The sequence below is a fragment of the Epinephelus fuscoguttatus genome, linkage group LG10 (genome assembly GCF_011397635.1).
Source record: "Epinephelus fuscoguttatus linkage group LG10, E.fuscoguttatus.final_Chr_v1".
Classification (NCBI taxonomy): domain Eukaryota; kingdom Metazoa; phylum Chordata; class Actinopteri; order Perciformes; family Serranidae; genus Epinephelus; species Epinephelus fuscoguttatus.
The window spans coordinates 41,843,718-41,863,591 of record NC_064761.1 but is presented as its reverse complement, the minus strand read 5'-3'; the positions used below and the strand labels follow the sequence as shown (position 1 = coordinate 41,863,591).

General features: G+C 45.5%; 2 protein-coding genes across 3 annotated transcripts in view; one reads left to right on the top strand and one right to left on the bottom strand.

The window, feature by feature from the left end:
- Positions 1 to 19,874, bottom strand: part of prkaa2 (protein kinase, AMP-activated, alpha 2 catalytic subunit) — a 194,377-nt gene that overhangs the window by 26,936 nt on the left and 147,567 nt on the right. The gene's annotated exons all lie outside the window — the stretch shown is intronic.
- The window catches only part of plpp3 (phospholipid phosphatase 3), a 38,679-nt gene that overhangs the window by 8,264 nt on the left and 10,541 nt on the right, over positions 1 to 19,874 (top strand). The window contains exons 2-5 of one of the 2 annotated variants that reach the window (XM_049588214.1): positions 10,904 to 11,058; positions 13,939 to 14,031; positions 16,282 to 16,469; positions 16,568 to 16,625. In XM_049588214.1, coding sequence (XP_049444171.1) covers positions 10,904 to 11,058; positions 13,939 to 14,031; positions 16,282 to 16,469; positions 16,568 to 16,625 — 494 coding nt within the window. Of the gene's footprint in view, positions 1 to 10,903; positions 11,059 to 11,402; positions 11,561 to 13,938; positions 14,032 to 16,281; positions 16,470 to 16,567; positions 16,626 to 19,874 lie in introns of both variants that reach the window. The other variant, XM_049588213.1, reaches the window with a different exon arrangement.

Below are 19,874 nucleotides of genomic sequence, written 5' to 3'. Positions count from 1 at the left end.
ATCTTTATTGGCGCTGGCCTTATCTGTGCTGCAGCCACTGAGCCCTATCCTGTTTACATACAGAGAAGAGGCCGACTGAAGAGGCTCCCTGTGATACTATACATCATGCAGAACATTCACACTGTTGCTCCAATTTAACACCTATTGTCTTCAGATAGATACAGCCCATGATGTGTGCAGAGGTGAGCGGGATATTTAAGGAGCAGATGAGGGGAAGGAGTGCGAGAAAGGGAGGAACGTTCTGAGTGAAGTTTAGGAGAGCATTATCCAGACAGAGGCATCAGGTTTCAAAGACTCCACAGCCCTCTTCTCCGTGGCCAGGCTTTTGTCCCAGGGGGTAATAATGCCATTATGGCAACAACAGAGAAACGCCCAGCCAGCCAACCAACCAACCAGCCAAATAGCCTGATCTAGCCCCTGGGCGCTGCTCAAGTTTCCCTTCACTGGAGCAGCTGTGTGTTCGTTCGTCCTCCCTCAACAGACAGTGTGGCCAAGCATTAGGAATGTCTTGATGACTTGTAACTGATCTTTTTAAAACACATTATAAATATCCTCTACTTGCTAATGTGGACCAGAGTCCCACAAAATCGTGTTGAATCCAACATCTCTTCAAATGTTCCTATAAGCCAACAGCAACACGGAGCCAGGAAGCAGCATTCGGAGGCTGCCCTCGCAGGTGCCTGCTGGTAAAAGTCCCCCAGAGAGTGTCCCAACAGATGCCTGTGTGTGTAAAAGGGCATTTATTCCTGTGAATAAAAATCTCTCTGAGTAAGCACATGCTTCAGCCAGCGGCCCCCCGGTCGCTGCAGCATTCATACAGAGGGGGAAAAAGGACAGGGATTCACTCTGCGCACCACTCTGCTGACCTCAGCCACTCCTGCGTGTGTGTGTGTTTGTGTATCGGTGAGCTTTGTACATGTGTGCAACACATCAGCAGCTTGTGGAAACAAAGCACTGATATCTGAGGCCAAACATCTGTATCAGTGTGCACGTGCGCATGTTCATGCATTTGTTTATAAATGTATATTTTCCTAAACAGTGATTAGGCGTATAGAGAGAACCTGGGTGGTTTTTATGGAGCCGTGTTTGTTTATTTGGATTGTGCGAGCATTTTTAAAACCCTTTGTGGTCGACAACTCAAAAATGTTTGAGAAAGGCTTTGCTGAAGTTGCCAGTGGAACCACAGTAATCCACTTTAACACCCACATAGCCACACACACACACACACACACACACACACACACACACACACACACACACACAGGCACACACTCTCAGTTATAATACGCAGTGTTACAGTGACATGTGCTCCTGTACCCTACAGTATAATCTGAAATTGATGTCACATCCCTCACCTTTGACCCTTGGCTCTGTAGCTACTTCCAGGGCCTGTCATGAACCCCAGCTAACCCATGCACTCTGTTCCCAAATGTCTGGAAGGCCACACATACTCACGGCCTCAGTGACCTACAGATAAAGTGAACTGTGTGGGCTTGTGCCGCTGTGTAGTGTTGGATGTGTGACAAATTTCAGAACATCCAAGGCATCTGCATGGCAGGCCGTATTTAAAACCCCAGAGGTCACAGTGGTGTTTTAGTTGACTGCTGAAGAATGCGTCTGTGTGTGTGCATGTGTGCGTGCCCTCTCTAAATGTTAAGATATATATATTAAAGGTATAGTTTAGAACTTCAGCCACCTACGAAAGTCCCTGAAAGATCAATATCAGTTTGAATTTATGCTACATTCAGTATATTTTCACTGCTTTACATGGCCGTCAGCCAGTGATTTCCAACAAGGAACTAAAGCCGTTCTATCGCTCTCTTCAAAACCAGATTCCATTGTGAAAAACAGTGATTTAACATCGCTGGACACAGGAGCTGCTGGTACACCACCGCCCCAATCAGGTTGTTTGTTTGTGTTATGGTTTGACTTCGGCTTTTAAAACGGTTAGTTTGGATTCACCAAAGTCACACAACAACACGAACAACCAAACTGATCGAGGCAGTGGTAGTCCGGCAGCTCCAGTGTCCAACATTGTTAAATTACTGTTTTTGTGAATAGAGTCTGGTGGCTTGGACGAGTGCACTGATTGGAGCCGTTAACATCTTCTCTGTTGACGAGGCTGTCTGATACAAGGTCAAGTGGAGAAAATGTTCTATACTCTTTTGTAGGTGACTCTTTTTTAAGTGGCCAAAATCTATTTTGCTGCTGCCCCAGTCCTCAGCAGTACATCGCTCAGCTTTCATGGTGGTACTCCTGTCTGCTTCTCCAAACTCGGGGCTTGCTGATTACCATCTACTCTATGTAACGCACTGACTACGGATAAAAACCTCACACAACTCCGCTTGAAAAGATGTGAACAATCCCTTTAAGGCTGAAGATGAAGTGCAAGCTAATCTGTATGAGTTGCTGTTGATATAATTCATTAAGATTTGACTTATTAACATACACCAAACGTAGAATATCTCCATGGCAGACTCCGCAATTATTTTCCACCCGCACACTGTTGCCTCTGAGCCAGCTCCCTGCTCACCTGCCCTCGCTTTGGCAGAACAATGTCCGCCATCAAGTGGACCTGGCTCTGAGCCACTCATTCTCTCTGATCCCTTGTTCTTACCAGACACACTCAAACAGCACACACGCTCTCACTGTTCACACACACACACTTCAATTACACTGGGGCTTATTGCTGGAAGAGAGCATTTATCCAAATTAATGGACTAGAGGGCTCTGCTAATGCACGTAGTTGAACAAGGACACCCTCTCTGTTCGTCTCTTTCTCTTCACACACACACACACACACACACACACACACAGAGTCACACACATATCATGTAACTACAACATAATATCTATACATATTTCCTTTTAGGCCACTTTAGAGTGTCCTTTAGCGACAGAGGTTATGTTGCAGGGTGTGTGTGGATGAACTGATAGAAGTGTGTCAAAAGTTTCCTCAGGAGACTGGGATCGGCCTGAAATAGACAAGTGAAGGTAATGGATCTGTACACATGAGCCGGGTTCTTCTGTCACAACAAGGCAGACACAGATCAGGTTGTTTCAAGGTTTGTGGTGAGAAATGTCTGATCCATAAGATGATGTTACGTAAAGGGATTTAAAGACAGGAATATATTTGTACACATACATTTTGTGTTTGGTTCACAGTAGTCTTGGGCTGCGTCAGGAAGTAGTGAAAAGTGCGAGCTCAAGATGGTGTCTTAAAATTCTTTGTTTTGACCAAGTAACACCCCCAAACCCAAAAATATTCAATTTACAACTTAAAACTGAGAAGTGAAGCTCATGTTGGGCTTCTGGTGATTCCCACTTCTACTAACTACATATTCTCTGCCAGATTTTGGATCTTCAGGCGCATGAAAAACAAATTGGTCGCTACCAAAAAGCACTGAGGTTTGATAAACAGCCACACTCTGAGCCACTGATTCCCCAACAGTTATCTGATTGTTTGCAGAGTGGTGAGAAAAATCACAGAAGAAGAGAAGACAAAGTCGTGATTGATTGACTGGTCAGTCTATGGAGTGAAGTCCCCCCCAGCCCCCGCCCTCTGTAACCGTCCTCTGAATTCTTGGTCCCACTCCTTGTCAGGACGGGTCACACTGGGTGTGCTTGAGAGACAGGAGGAGGAAATCCTCCATTAGAGCACGCCACAATACCTCTTCCTCTGCGCGGCTACGCCTCCCATTCACCTCTCACACTGACTGCTGACGCTCCAGCTCGCTCACCATAATCACGATATCATTCTAATTCTGCTCCTGAAAGCCATGAAAGCTCATTAAAATGTCAATAGAGACATGGAGAGGGGAGAGAGTCATGAGAGAACGGGAAGCTTGTCACTATAGCCTCAGCAGACACACAGGTGCTGCTCTGCAGGGTCATTTGTACCATGTCAAGGGGAATTAACCTTTTGAGCAACGCAGAGGTTTAGCTGCCTTAAGAATAGTTATTGTGTCCTGTTCTGGCAAGTACAGTCGGTCTTAAGATGGGAGAAAATAATAGATCTCTGATCCTAACCCTGCAGGACAGAGGGACTTTGGACTTTATATTAATGAGCGCTGTTGAAATTCATGGAAAAACAAAACAGCAAGTTCTAACTGTAGCGAGCTGAGGGAAGAAACACATTTCTGTCCTTTATGTCTGTGAGAAATGTAAAAACCAGACTTAGTCGTGTAACTCCTGCTAATCTAAGTGCTAACTCGCTATACCAAATTTAACTCCAAAGCCAATCAAACGGGCGCCGGCTGGTTAATCTCTCTCACACAAACAAATGCGTGCATTCACTCACTCTCACACACATACAAAGCAAGCTGTGGTCAAGTGTGTCGGACTGAGCTGCTTCTTTTACAGTTTCTAATTCACAGTGATGATAAATGTATTCAAGATGGGAATGTTTTATGTACTTTAAATGTAAATAAAGAGTGCAGAGTGCATAAAAATCATTAAAAAACGGCTTGTTTATTAAAAAAGAAATCCAGGGGAGGATTCCCCCTGGACTCCCTAACACAGTGGTTCCCAACTGGTCCAGCCATAAGGGACATATTTCGCTTTATATTCAACATCCTGCTTGCGTCTGGCCATGTTGTGGAGCTAGTTTGCTGCCTCTGTCAAGTAGCTGTTGGTTAGTCACTCACTCTACAGCAGGAAACAGCACTTCAAAATAAAGGCTCTGTGCTAGAAAGTCACTGTACTTCAAAATAAAGTGTGTGTGTCACTTGCGGTCCATTCGGAATGGACTCTCAACCCACTTTTGGACCACGACCCACCAGATGGGAACCACTGCCCCAACAGAAGCCCCTTTTACACTGCCAGATTTTCCACAAATGTTGGGCCATTTTGCCGGCAAGCTGCGAGCGTTTAGACACACAGAGCCGGATTGGCGAGTTGATCCGAGGTGCCCATTTTCCGCCTCGTAAGGTAGACATATTGGTGGAACCCCACTGGCGGTGGATAAACAGGAAACAGCTGATAGCAGGAATTAGCGAGCAGCTAGTAGCAAGAGGGAAACACAAACCTGACAGACACTGTAAAGATGAGCAACTGGGGAGACAAGGAATTGCGCGCCCTCCTTGTCCTCACAAACGAAGAGGCCATTAACCGTCAGATGACGGGGACGGTGAAGGACGGGCCAACTTACGAGAGAATCGCCGCCTGACCAGCCGTGGCTTCCCTCCCACGTCACTGTTTACGTCACACGCTCAGCTACACGTTTTGTTACTTGCTCACGCCCCCCATTGCCCGAAAAAGGCACATTCTGTATAAACAAAAGTAGGTAGGCGACATTTTGCTGCACTCCCCGATTTTGTTTTTATACTGCCAATGCTGAAAGAAGACTGATTGGGCTTTCCTGCAAATTTGCACAATTCCTGTTTACAAAGGGCTAGAGGTTCGGATGAAGTCCTAAACGTCCTCATAACCAAGAAACACCCCTGTGTATACCTGACCTGTGCTGGGCTGCTGCAACTGGCCCCTGGTCTCCTGTCATTTTGCAAAAGTGGCCCCTCTGAAAAGCGAGTTAAGTGTCCCGACACTAGACCTTTAAACTTCTGAACATATGCACGCAAAGCATATATCAACAAATGCAAACATACAGGGATTTCTAGCATGCAGTGTAGCGTGAACATGTGAGTGGATTTACAGATGGAAAATAAGTACAGCACACACACTTACTCACACACACACACACACACACACACACACACACACACACACACACACAGGCCCTGCAGTGACCTCTGCATATAAACACTGATTCAACCAGCCAAAGAAATACCTCTCTCTCTCTCTCTTCCTTCACACACATTCTCTCTTTCTCTATCTGACCTGAGGTAAGTAGTCTTTAGTGGTCTGCAGAGTTTCCTCATAGACTCAAAGAGAGAAATGCATGACAGGATCTGATAATACAAATAGAACTGTTCTCCAAGCCACCCACTTCACATGTGTTTTTTTCTCTTGCTGTATTTTCGCCATACTTTCTGTCTCTTTCTCAGAATTTAAGGGTTTTTTTAAGGCTCCAATTATTCTCAGACGCCATTTAAAAGCAGCTCAGCGCCTTGATAGCTCATAAGGCTCATTGGCTTCAAAAGCTCAGAACACACAACCTCAAACATAAAACAGAAGGTGAAAGTAGTTTGACGTAATGTAGCATTGAGCATTTAGCTTCCTCTTTGGAAGTGGAACAGGAGTGTTGGAAAGCATAACAGGTGTTTCTCCTCCTTCAGTGAGGGTTTGAGAATCCCCAGCATTACTGAATGTTTCTGACCTCATGTCAGAGCTTGTAAAATAGTTGTTTTTTAATTCACTGACGCACCACAGGCCTTTGCCAACGGCCCAGCCCACCTCTTTCTTTTTCTCCCCTTTCTGTTTTTATCTCTCCGTCCTCTGACACTCCCCCTCCTCTCTCTTCCTCTCTCTCCGGGTCAGCGGGGCCCTGTGAAGGTCACCCGCTCTTTATACCATCGCCATTAAAGAGGTCATATTTCTTCACACCGCTGTTTGCAGATGAGGCTCAGATGGGCTGCGGGGTTAGAGTGAGTTTTAGCTTGTGCTGAGAGGGTCACGGACTGATTGTGGTATGCCCACATACCAGGCTGTTTTCAGGGAAATGGCTTCGGGGGGCAGCACAAAAAAGCTTGGCATTTCAAGTCTGGCAGCGTGCGGACAGAGAGGCTTTCATAAATTCTCAATAGATAGTGTTGAGGTGCTCAATCGCTCGCTCTCACTTTCCTCTTTCTGTCTTTCAGCTGGTTAGCGCCTGAGTTTCCCATGGTGTTCTCCGATTGGTTTAGCCTTTAAGCACCGGTTTGCATGTGTGTTTGTCTGTGTTTGTGTGTGTTTCCCATGTCTGTTAAGCCCATGACCTCCTTTCACATCTCCTCATTAGCATGTGAATCCCCCCTCCACAAGTAGGCCAGAGTGGAGGGACGGAGAAAGAGAAGGAAGGAGAGGGAGGAGAAAATGGAAAAGCAGAGGAGAAGCTGGCATGAGAGAGAAAGCATGATCCAGTTTCAGAAAAAGTTGTTTGCCCCATCTCAGTGTTTACCCAACGCAACTCATTTTGTTCATGGACTGAAGGCATGGAGGTTCTCTGTGTGTTTAAGGTATAAACTGTACCCAAGTGAGTTCACAGAGGCATTAAGCTTAAAGACAGAAAACAGACACGCACATTGCCCCTGTAAGTCTGTGTGAACAGGCTCACCCAAAGCTAACCCTGCCTGTTGTGTGGACAGTGTGGTTCTCAGACACCACCAAAGCCTGGCCCAGCCCTGTGTGGGCCCACCAGCAGCTTGTCCAGCCCTGGCGCTGCACCCTGTTTGTGCAGGTGTCTGCCTCAGTGACCATCCCATCTGTTGCCCTCTGCCACACACTGGAGAGAGAGACAGTCTGCTTCCATTACACTGGAACACAATCACAGATAAATGATTGAAACTCTTTGCGCCATTTTAGTGGCTTTCAGCTGTTGTTGGTAAATAGAAGGAGCTAGCCTTGAGGTCCATTTAGCAGCTGTTCTGGAGCTTTAGATCACATCATGTGAGCTTCATCAGCAAACTGAGTATCCCTAGTTTCCATTTTTTTATGAACACTTGCCTGTTAGGAAAGCTGAGTTTTGAGGCACGTTGTCAGGGTTTGGCTGCGGTCCGTGAGACGTCACCGCTACCCACTTGAGGGCAGGCTGCTCAGCCTTTGGACCTACTCCTGAGAAGGTCCATCTCCGCCGCAGCTTAGCGTGGCACGGTGCGTCTAAACTGATATGGAAACAAAAATTGGTGCAACCAAGAGTGCCAATTGAAAAAGGTACTAGTTAACCACTTAGCATGTTAACATTATTGTGTGCTAGTGACCACTAATGGAAAGAATTACAAACCATTTCTGCTGAAGAGTAAAATGGCTAAGAAAAATAATCTTACCTAATACAACAGGTTTGTTTTGATATCACTCCCTCTTGACTTTGGCCATTTGTTTGCTTTTCTAAATTTAGTTTCTCTTCTTGTGCACTGAGCTGAGCTGCCAATCAGAGTGATTTCCGTCGGCTCCGACACCGATTCAACACGCTGAATCAACCAAACCTCAAGTGACAAGGAAAGACTAGTGACAGTGGTGCAGGACACACTAAAACTCGGACAACTTACACTTTCAAAAGGCTCAACTTGTAGACCATCAGCTTGGTTCATTCTTGACCTCAAGAAGCTTAAGTTTTTTGGAGACAGCTTTCAAAATTATAATTTCCTACGGTCAAAAACCACCACCACATATATGAATGCAAAAAGAAGGATAAAATAAGGAAAAACAGCACATTTTTCCTATTTAGTCATTTTAGTGTGGACATGGACTCGTTGACACCTGGGACAACACTTTCTTCTTCCAAGTGGGAGCAGATGTCACAGTGTGGATGTTAAGAAGTCTGTGAGAGCCTTGAGTGTGTCTCCACAAGAATGCATACGAAAGTGTGTTTTGAGGTCTTTAAGAAGTTCATGCGAATGGTTATTGGTGAGTGCTGTGTTTTTCAGCACAGACCAGTAACATGATCTCCCTCTCCCCATTACTGGTGAGACAACAGCCGCGGTTCTCAGCCGCATTAGGAACATTCATGCGTAGATTTCTGACTTTGACCCAAATGTCAAAAATCCCTGTGATGTGAGCTAACCACACGAACCGCATGTGGGAACAGTTTCTGTGCAGTCTGATGTTGAATGTATATGCTGGTGTGTCAGTGTGTGGGTCTTCAGGACGCCTTCGTGTCTTGAGCTCCCTCTACTTATGAGCTACTACAGTAGTACGCACACACACCAAACATGCTCTCATGCGAAAAATGTTCCAGAGTTGGGTGGGCTTAGTTTTGTTTTTCTTGGTGTTCACACTTTTTAAAATCCCTGAAGGAAAACTTTCAAAGTCCCAGCCAGAGTTTGCACGCCTGTATTTGTACTGCTTTGATTTGGAGATATGTATTTATTTTCTCTTCATCAGAATAGTATGTGGATGTTCACTGAACTTCCAGTCCGGCTTTCAGCTTCTACATTTGTTGTTGAGGTAGCCGGACAAAGCTTATCCAGATCCTCATGAGGGCTGGTATTAATAGTTGGACATTTTGGGAAATACGCTTATTTGCTTTCTTGCCAAGAGTAAGATAAGAAGATTGATATCACTCCCATATAAATATGTGGCTACTGCAAGCAGCTGGTTAGCTTAGCTTAGCTCAGTATGGAGACTGAAAGCAGAGAGAAACAGTTAGCCTGGCTCTGTCTATAGCTGTTTTCTCATATGAACCTCGGACAGTGTTTGGAGAAACAGGTCTAGAGTTTCCCTTTCACACATGCACACAACAGGAGATTGTCAGTTTCAGAAGCGTTCTCACCTACTGGAAATACGCTGTTTAGTGTGGGCGAGGGGTGGCACCTGGATAGAACATAAAAGAGGGAGGACACAACACAGATTACACTGCAGTCATGTGGCTGGTTTGTAATTTGGTCATTAACAACAGAGTCTCTTGACGCTCTTTGAATTTGTCTGACGATTTCGGCTTCAGCCCTTACCGACAGAAGTTCCTGAACACCGTCATCTCTCCAGTTGGACATATTCATTGCCGTCTTTGTGTAAATGATAGGGATGCACGATAATATTGGAAAGGCCAATATGCTTTTTGTTATTTTGCACAATGAATGAATATTACATACATTGAAAGGTATTGTATTTCATGTCTCCGTCTGCTGGTGGGCTGTCACGATGAGAGTATGCATGCATAATATGATGTTAATTCCGCTACAGAAGAGACTTTGGAAATTGGTATTGGTTATCGGTCAAATTAGCTGTTACACATCGACATATCAGATATCGGCAAAAAATCCAATATCATGCATCCCTAATAAATGACCCTGTTTTCTTCCAGTTTCACAAACTGCATGATAGAAACTGATCAACACACTGACTCGCTCACTGTGAGAGTTCGTTTAACATCCAATCCAACTCTTTCAGACATTTGCATTCTCACACACAGTTCCTCTGTGTAATGTCGAGATAATTTCAGGTGTCCAGCATGTGTGATAGGGGCTTATCAATACACCAAACATGGTGGCCATCAGGCTCATCTAGGTACAAGCTCAGTTGCTTTGTCTTTCACTTTTACTGGTGACATTCGTATGGAACCTTGCTTGCTTCTTTTTCTCTCCTCTCTTTCGTTGCACTGGACCTGGGCTACCACACGGTGCCAAAACAATTTCTGCAAACCATGTTAAGTGACAATAATAATAATTAAGTATCAAGTATCTGAAGGTCATTAAATCCACCCATAAACACCTCTGAAGGTCAGTCTCGTCATTTGTTTTATACATCCCAAACCTGGATTTTGTTACCAGGCTAGCTGGGTTTTTTTTTCTGTCAGCCTCTTTGCTAAGCTAAGCTAACTGGGTCACTTCTACAAATGGAAGACATTTCAACACTCTACCTGGAATGGCACTCTCTTCCCCTGCAATCCATAGCGCTAAAGTTCCCACAATGTGTTGACATAGTACTCGTGTTGGTGGGTTTCTTTTGTCTCCAATAATGGACCCCAGGCCCTGAATGTCAGTGTGTATTTGCTCTGTCAGGAGGAGGAGGGTCTCCTAATGCTAAAGAATAAACCTCAGTCTCTATAGCCTGTTGTCAGACTGTCAACAGGAGCAGCAGGAGGAGGTTTGCTGAGTAAACAGCCTGATTAGTATTAGCATGAGCTCACACACACCTGCGAAGGTCTGTTTATGTGTGTTTTAATGTGATTCTTTTTTCTTCAGCTAACAGGTAAGTGAGGTTTGCTACATGATGCAGTATGATTCCCTGTGTTAGGCGTGTCTGTGTGTGCGTGGTTTCATACATCCATTCATGTATGTGTGTGTGTGTGTGTGTGTGTGTGTGTGTATAGCTATGCTGCCCAGCCTGGTTCTGCACCGTACCTCTATTCGTCCATACCAGCGGGGTCTCTACTGCAGTGACTCCAGCCTGAGATACCCCTACAAGAAGAGCACCGTCCCCTCCTCAGTGCTTACTTCTGTTGGCTTGACACTGCCCGCGGTGTCCGTAAGTCCCCCCGACACAAAGAGCGCTCGCACTAGGGGAACACTGAAGGCAGAAACAGGGAGGGCGGATGGTTCATGACGGTGGCTGTGAAAGTTTTTAATTTATAGTGTCACTTGAATCTAGTTAAAGAAATCCATCATTCTTCTAAGCGGACCTTACATGCCACCCTCAGACCCCGCCCACTTCTGCCGTGATCCCCTGGTGCCAGTGTGCTCCTTGTGCTCCCCCCTGTTCTCTCCTGTTTATGTCTGTGTCACTGACCTGTGCTTTTATGCTTTCTTTCTTCTCTCCCTCTCCCTGTCTTTCTCTCTCTTCGCTCCCCTCTTTCCTTGTGTCTTTTGTAGCTAGCCTGCCTTTCCTGATCATTGAGACTAGCACCATAAAGCCGTACCAGCGCGGGTTTTACTGTTCGGACGAGTCCATCCGCTACCCCCGAAAAGAGGGAGACACCATTAGCGATGCTGTGCTTTGTGGTGTTGGCATTCTTATTGCCATCTTCTCTGTAAGTCGACCTTCACACCTCCCTTTGTTTTTTCTGCTTTTTAAAGTCACTTCTTTTTTAACTCTTAGATATCTTAGCCCGATAGAGTACTCTCACTAACATAGCCCCTGAATTTAGAAAGTTTGAGTGATTTCCTGTCATGCAGTGTTTTCTAAAACACCCCAGTCTTTTGCTGTCAATGTGCTCTACATGTCCTACCCTTTCATCCTGTGATGTTTTCTTCGTCATATTTTATTCTTCCGTATCAACTTTGAGTCATCCAAGCCATTTATGACGGCCTGTTTTTATTACTTCACTAAGCGGGTCCGAGGTGGCGAGAGGCCCCCTAAGCGACATTTGTGTGTGGGCTGACGCATGCATGCCAATGGCCAAAGAGATTTTTACAAGCCCCTGGTCCATTCTCATACCTCCCACTCGTATTCCTGCACCCTCACTCCGTGCCCTCTCTGCCCTGCACATGACTTTGGGTTAATGTGTCAGTGCTCTCTCCCATGCCCGCAGTGCTACACTGATAGCCTGAGGCATCTCACTAGTTAGCAACTGCATGAAGTCTTCATTCCCATGACTTGACTTTTGCTCCAGAGAGGGAATGGCTCCAGGATAGTGCCAGCAGGATTAAGCGTGGGGTCAGGGTTAGTGGAAACATGTTATAACGACATGTGTATGTGCATGTCAATTAATGCCACGTGGTCAGTCTAGAGCATCTTTACAGCCCCCTCATAAGTTCCCAGACGTCGCTTAGGTTGGTGGGCACACACAAACGCTGTACCAGCTCAGCTCTTCTGCTTATTGGAACCAGGAGACTGCTAGTTAGTTCCCTCACATGTTCACGTGTGGGCAAAGTTGGCGTGTCTCACGCAGCTGTGTTTCATTAGTGGCGTCTACTGCCATGCCAACACCATTCCTCTAACACACATGCATGCTCACTCATGCAGGCACGCGCACATGTGTGCACACATAGACATGCACTGGTAGCAGATTCCAGTTGGGCCTCTTGTTTATCCTCGCTGCGAGGGAAATCCCAACAGTCCTGCTGGTCCGACATATCCATGTCTGACGGGCTGCGTTTCCACTGTGAGAAACGCAGTTAGCCATAGCGAGATAGAGTTCAATAAGCACTGACGATCCAAATAAACCCTTCAGGCACCAACTGAGCCTTCTGCTCTGATCAGGAAGGCCTGCCGTATCCATGACAGGCCCTGTCTGCACTTAGACACCCAGATACACAGCAATAAACCAAGACAGGGAGATAGCAAAGGGGAGGAGAGGTTTGAATGCAGATTCTGACAAGCCAAATAAACTTCTCTGTCCTGTATCGGCCCCCTGTGGTTCTAATCTTAAGCTTAGATCAAAACAATTCATTGACAATAGCACACACACTCTAATACACCGCCATGTTTGTTTCTTCTGGCTGTGAGCCTGCCAGCTGACCACCCAACAGGCAGGATAGGTGTGTTTATCAGGCCTAACAATACACAAACAATACATGTAAATACACAAACATTATGAATCCGTATTAGGCGGTCAGGGGAACACTGAGCCTGCAGATGTGCACACATTTAAAGTCTTAATGCTGGCTCAGAGATGGGCAGGTAAATATTTTCCTGAGAGATTGGGTGAGAAGGTAGGCAGAAGACTGAAGCCTTGTGTGGAAAGAGGAAGGAAAGGGAGATGTGGTTAGTGGTGGAGAGTAGCCGGTCCGTCACTCAGATACCCCAGGTGGTGCAGATGTGATTGACATGTCCGTGCCTGGAGGGTTGGCTTGGTGTAAGCCCCCTCAGTGTAGATGAGGTCTTTCCATGGGCCCCAACATGACTTAAAACCTTCTGGCTGGAATGCCACAGGATCCAGGGTTAGCCCACTAGACTTAAGCCCTAAAGCAGAACATTGTCCTCATATAAATCCTCCTTGTATCAAAGTCAGGTCGGTGTGACTGAGACATCAACCCAGTCTGGATCATTTGTTTTCATATTTTCCTTTCCCCTTGCCTTCACTCTCTCATTATCCTTCATATCCCACTGAAAAAGGCCCCATCACATCATTAAGCAGAGCATCACCACTCATTTATAATCTCACATCACATCAAAACTGCCTGAGGGAAAGGCAGGCCATGCTCATTCTGTATGTTTGTCTTTGTGTGAATCTCATTCTGTCTCTCCTGTCTGTCCTTTCCACATCCTCTCTGCTCATTCTGGAATTACATTAGACTTCCTGCATGATACACACTCAAACATGATTATTTTACTGCATGTTTAAATGCATCTAAATCTAATGTACGACTGTAGGATATAGCAGCATAATAGCTGTAGAATTTGTCTTATATTTGTGATCAGTGTCGGCTGTTCTGTGATCTAAATAAAAACTATCCTTTCTTTCAGATTGTGATTGGAGAATGCTTCAGGATTCACCAACTACATGAGGGAACCAAGTCTTTTGTTGGGAATCCTTACGTCGCAGCCCTCTACAAGCAGGTCAGCTCTCCTTAAGTGTGCTTTCTTACCCTGGGTGCACAACCTAACGCGTTGACGGATTGACACTGACTGGAAGTCATTCATTCCAATGGAGGTGAAAATGACGGATAGTAACGGACTAGCGCGCAGCACGGCAGCGGTTCCATTGACCATTGGACCGTGGAGGCATTGGATTTTTCCTATTTGGGCACTGACAACATGGGAGAAACGGAGCGTTACAGTGCCGGAAGTGGGAAATAAATTGCAATCGCAGTTGTAAACAAACAATATCACATTTATTTATGCAAAAGAAAAATAAGCATAAGCTTTGTTTCCACTATTAAAAGTGATTGTTGACCATAGGTTGATTTCTATGCGGTTGATAATTAATCTATATTTTCAAATTTTGCACTCATTTCCATAGCCTATTTCACACCTATATATCAGCTCTTTCAATAGTACACTACTCAACTCGTCTCAGTTCAGTTGGTATGGTGACAGTCAACATGAGAGATCTTCGCAGGAAGATATTGCTAGCTCTTCTGCTGGATGACTTCGCTAACAACTCTCGCCGACAGCATGCTAGCTAGCCGCCCGCATCTGGCCAGGTCCGTCAACGACGGAACCTCGCGGCGTTGTTCTGGGGGTGGGGAATGTGTTGGGGAAATGCTCTGTTAAAACAGGAAAAATAGGTTGTGCGCCCGGCGTTATGTGTTCAGGATATTGCATACATATCGTAAATGACTCGTCGCTAAACACCTCCCCTTAACCTGTAGAGGGGTACTCTGTCTGTATAAAGAGTTTGGATGGTGGATTCTTATTTTTAGCCTCATCACCACTAAAATACAGCACAAGTGTAAGAAAGGGTTCAAACAGTGTCTGCTCATGTAAGCTGCCATTGTTAGCATGTCGAGCTAACTAGCTTACTATCTACAGTAGTAGGCCAAGGAGCTTTTCATACCACATTTTGTGGGTTACAGACTCAGTTGAAAAAAGTCCTGCTCACGACCAGCACTCACTGTGTGGGAGCCGATCCTGGATGCTACTATCAAGACCCTTTCCCACTGCGCAGAATAACCACTAACCACTAACACCCACTAGCATCTGGCTTTTTTATTTAATTAGAAGGGCAACAGTCGGCATCACTCCTTGTCAAACGACTCGGCAATAGTCACAGGTATTTACTGGCTCTAGCTCAGCTTCCATTGGCTGTGATGGAAGTACAACACCCAGTTGGATGTGCTAATGTTAGGCTCTTTGCTAACACGATGCAATGACAGCCCATCACAAAATAATGTCCGTGTCCATCCAAGCAGTGCTCGAACATCGTTCCAAATTACTCAGCACTGAGTTTAAAAGAGAAATTGAAGGAGTAGCCTTACATGAAGAGAAGAGACAGAGAGGCATACTTGTCTGCTGGAGAGCGGAGCGCACAGCTCTTATCGCTGATTTTTAACAGGTTTTCCTGTGTTTAAACAATCCATGAACAAGCGCTAATTTTGGTGGAAAAGGGGTTTCAGAGTGTAGGCTAACAGCAGCTCTGTCTCGCTGAATTGGATTTGGGGTACAGCATTATATTCCCCGAATACATCAGTTAGTCATCAAGCCTTAAAGCTTTTTTTCTTGTATTGTTTGAAGTGAAACAGTTTAGAAATACAAATGATGAAGCATTAATCTCATCTTTGTTTTACATGGCCAGCTATATAAGATGAGCAGCTGAACAGGTTTATGTTAGAATGAAATAACAGCCTGATTTTACAGTTTTTCTCGTCATATTTACAACTTGAGGACTTACAATGCACTGCAATATAAGAGCAATGCTATCTATATCCATGTCTTCTACGTGGATCATCATCCAGAGAGGGTGCTGACGTTTTGCCTGCGACATGTAGCTTTAGCCTCAGTCTTTTAGCATGATATTCATGTACTGTATGAAACCATCAAGTGCACATTTTAGACTCCTTTATAGGCTTCTTGGTTTAAAATGGGGCTGCTGCAAATGTTACAAAATCAGCCAGCGACAGCATTTCAAACCAATTTGTTAAGCTAACATTATTTTTAGTGAGTTACAGCTGGTGAAATCTGTAAGCAGCAGCTGCCACTTACGCCACAACAATGAAATGAGAAGCTTGTTTTTGTTTACCAGTGTCTCACAATGAGGACTCATTGTTTAGGAATTACTAAGAATGTTGAGTGGCAAATGCGCCACAGTTTTTTTTAAGTAAGCTGCTTTGTTATTGTGTCTAACCATTGGTGTGTGTGATCTTGCAGATGGGTGTGTTTCTCTTTGGATGTGCCGTCAGCCAGTCGTTCACAGACATTGCCAAGGTGTCGGTGGGTCGTATGAGGCCCCACTTCTTAGATGTGTGTAAGCCAGATTTCTCCACCATCAACTGCTCGCAGGGATACATCACCAACTATACCTGTGCTGGCAGTGAGAGTGATGTGCAGGAGGCCAGGTTTGAGAAAACACCATTACATACACGATATGCAGTAAATATGCTGGACTGAAAAAATCCTTTGATTGAAAAACTGACTGAAGATCTTTACTCCACAGGAAATCCTTCTTCTCAGGACATGCCTCTTTTTCAATGTATACCATGCTCTACCTGGCTGTAAGTAACCATTAAGCTCTCTTGCACACACACACATCGTCACACACTCACATTCATGCAAGCACACACATGCAGAGAGCCCCAGAAACAATGATTTACAGATCATAGAGGGAGTCATGGAAAGAAGGCTGGGCTGTGATTTAGGGATTTACCGCCTGAAGACAAAACATTGTTCTGATCCACGTCTCCTCCTCCTCTTCTCTATCTCCTCACTCAGTTCATAAAGAGTTTTATTCTCCTTTTTACCCCTCCGAGAGATGGATGGATGCGCTCCACCTGTTTTCTTAAGAGCAGCTGCACGTGCACTTCCTGTCCTCTCCCATTTCCCTCAGTCTCTGCCTCTCACTCCACCTGTTGTGGGTGTCGGGTGAGGCTTAGCACCCTCAAGGCATTTCATGCTTCAAACAGTCTAATTACACACACACACAGACAATCGCCAGCTCATAGCTCCCCAATCATCTCCTCCTTCTCCTCTTTCTCTGAAGAGGGAAGAAGACAGTCAGTGTTTTGGGTCTGGCTGGCTCAAGCTTTGTTAAAGGGTGGTCTCGGTTCTCACAGTGGGCTGACAGTGGAAGTTCTGGTGTGTCGTAGTGTATTGTCATGCAGTGAGAACTTGCTGCGGGTATTTCCCAGCCTCTGGTTGAACCTACAGCTGCATTCTGGTCAGAGCAAGGAAAAGAGATGAATTAAAAGCAGGGGAAAAAGCAGAGAGGGAACGGACATGTGATGCATCCAGACCACAGTGTGACACAATAGTCAGAGACCAGTGTTCCAGCTGCGGCGAGCTCAGGACCTCAGCCAGAGGAGGCTGGTGCAAACAGTGGAACAGAAAGAGGAGAGGAGGTACAGCTTGTAGTTTATGTTTTGGAACATAAAACCAGCCTGAAACAAAGCCCACTGGAGGCATTCCCAGTGGAAAAAGGAATCTGCAGCATTTTTGTTTTGTTTTTGCCGGCTGAAAACGAGTCATGTGACATCACGTTTTCACTCACAGAGCCTCCTTCTCTCTTAAAATCTTTTTGAAGACGTAACATTGTGTTTCTCATTTGTCGTCCTCAAGGAGATGTTGCTAATCTTAATTCAAATCAATAGAACATGAGGATGGATATTGGCTGCAAGTTTAATCGCTAGCTTAAGATGCATGATATATCCCATAACAATACATTTAAAGATGATGCATTTCGGTCGCCATATTCATTTTCTGTCCTTTTGGTCAAATAATAGAATAATTAATAAATCAACCATTCATGTCTGCACTGGATAGATATAATGAATCCTCTCTTTCTTAGGTCTCTTTTTGGCCCTTGTTTTCTCCCCCTCGTCCTCACCAGGGTGAAAGTGTCACTTCCACAGTGTGGCTGTCGCCTAGCTCCCCCCCCCCACAGCCCCCAGTCGTCTGCTAATTGCCACTCTTTGATTTCGAAGCACTTCATTTCCTGCCAAGCTCGACTGGGAGCTGCGTTTGCGTCTGATGTGGTTTTGAGCTGCGACTTCACAGCATCGCTTTCTTCTGCGATGGCACATAGATAACTGGCACACACGACACGGCACGCTGCTCATCTACAACCGCAGCCACAGAGAACAAGCGTGTGTGAGCATTCATGCGTCCTACTGAGCTATCTTTTGTTTTGTCTAATGTGCAAACACATGATCCAGTGGCAAAGGACTGGGCGCGTTTCTGTGGGTTATTCGTGCTTACTGGGCCTGCTGTCGCCGAGGCAGATAGCATGTTGTTGGTTAAATAAAAGCCAATATGTTTGTTTGTGACCACAGCTATGCTTCTGTCTCACAGCATGGTGTGAACCAGAAGAGAGGATGGGAAGGGGGAAGCCGTGTAAAACGAGCCCTCGCTCTCATTCTTTCTCACATTGTTGTGTGTTTTCTTTTATTGAACACTGAGTCATAGCGAGAAAGACAGAGGGAGAAGATCTTACTGGAATGAGCTGGATTCCTTCAGAAACCACCAGACTTTGTGTCGCTCTTGTCTCCATCTGTCATGGGAATCTGCTGGGACTCCGTTTGTTGTTGTGTTTTATTGTTGTTTTCCTCTGATCTAACTGTTTAAGACGCACAACAAATTTATGGGAGGACAGCTAGGGTCACAAAGGCAAGTGCCTGAGTCTATTTAAGTCTGAGTTTGATTTATAGAGGAGACGAAAATCCATTTTGAGACTTTAAGAAGGTCGTTAACCTTCTGAATTGCTTATCGTGACTTAATGTGTTCACACTTCTGCTGAATCAGAGTTGGATGAGTTATTTGGGTTTACTCACTGCCACCCACTCAGATAGGGCCAAGTTGAACGGGTCACTGTAACTCTCTCTTTTTGGCTAAGTGCTCATCCTTTCTCCTACAACCTCTATCAAAGCCTGCTTAAAACTGAGAGGTTACGGATGTTGCGTCATGCCTGCAGGACGCCAGACAAAAGTACTTATCAGCAGTCCTCGCCCGCTACCTGAGAACCACATCGGAGGAAACCTGAAGTCTAAACATCCCTGCTGCCAGGGAGGAGAGAGCGAAAGCAGAAGGGATGGGAGGGATCACTTCCTCTGCGTCCACAAGGAGAAGAACAATGACAAAGTGTTGTAGAGGAAGTGCAAGGGAGCTTTACACCTACAGGAGCTTATAGTGGATGGGGGTTGATGGGAGGCACTGCGGCTTTCTGCTGGTATTGTTAGCCTAGCTGATTATAAGACGCAGGGTAGACCTTGGCTGAGGCGGGCCCTCCCATGCCCTCTGTCTCTGGGTGTGAGAGACAGGAAGTTGGAGGGTACGAGTGGTGTAGAAACACAGGATGTCTGAGGGACCTGGGCTGATCTCACTGCTGTGCGTGTTTGAGGATATAAAGAGAGAGACGGCGTGTATTTGCACTTGTAAGAGTGACTGAAAGTGACCTTGGACCCAGTCATTCCTGTTTTGGCTCTTCTCTGTCTTTATCATGACCCAGAAGATGGTTTTTGGCTGCAGGCGCAGTGGGGGGGTGCATCCGCTTTGTCCTCTATTTACTCTAATAGAGGGGAGCGAGTTCATCCCTACAAAGTGTTGAAATGTTCATGGTAGGGTATGTATGCATGTATGTGTGTGTGTGTGTGTGTGTGTGTGTGTGTGTGTGTGTGTATTCCAGTGGCTCTCTGTGGTCTTGCTGTTTTTACAGCTGGGATGTTTAACCATGAATCAGTCATGTCCGGGTCTCAGGCAGTCGAGTGTGTGTTGTGGAAGAGATTATGTGTTTCTTTGCGGCTCTGGCCAGC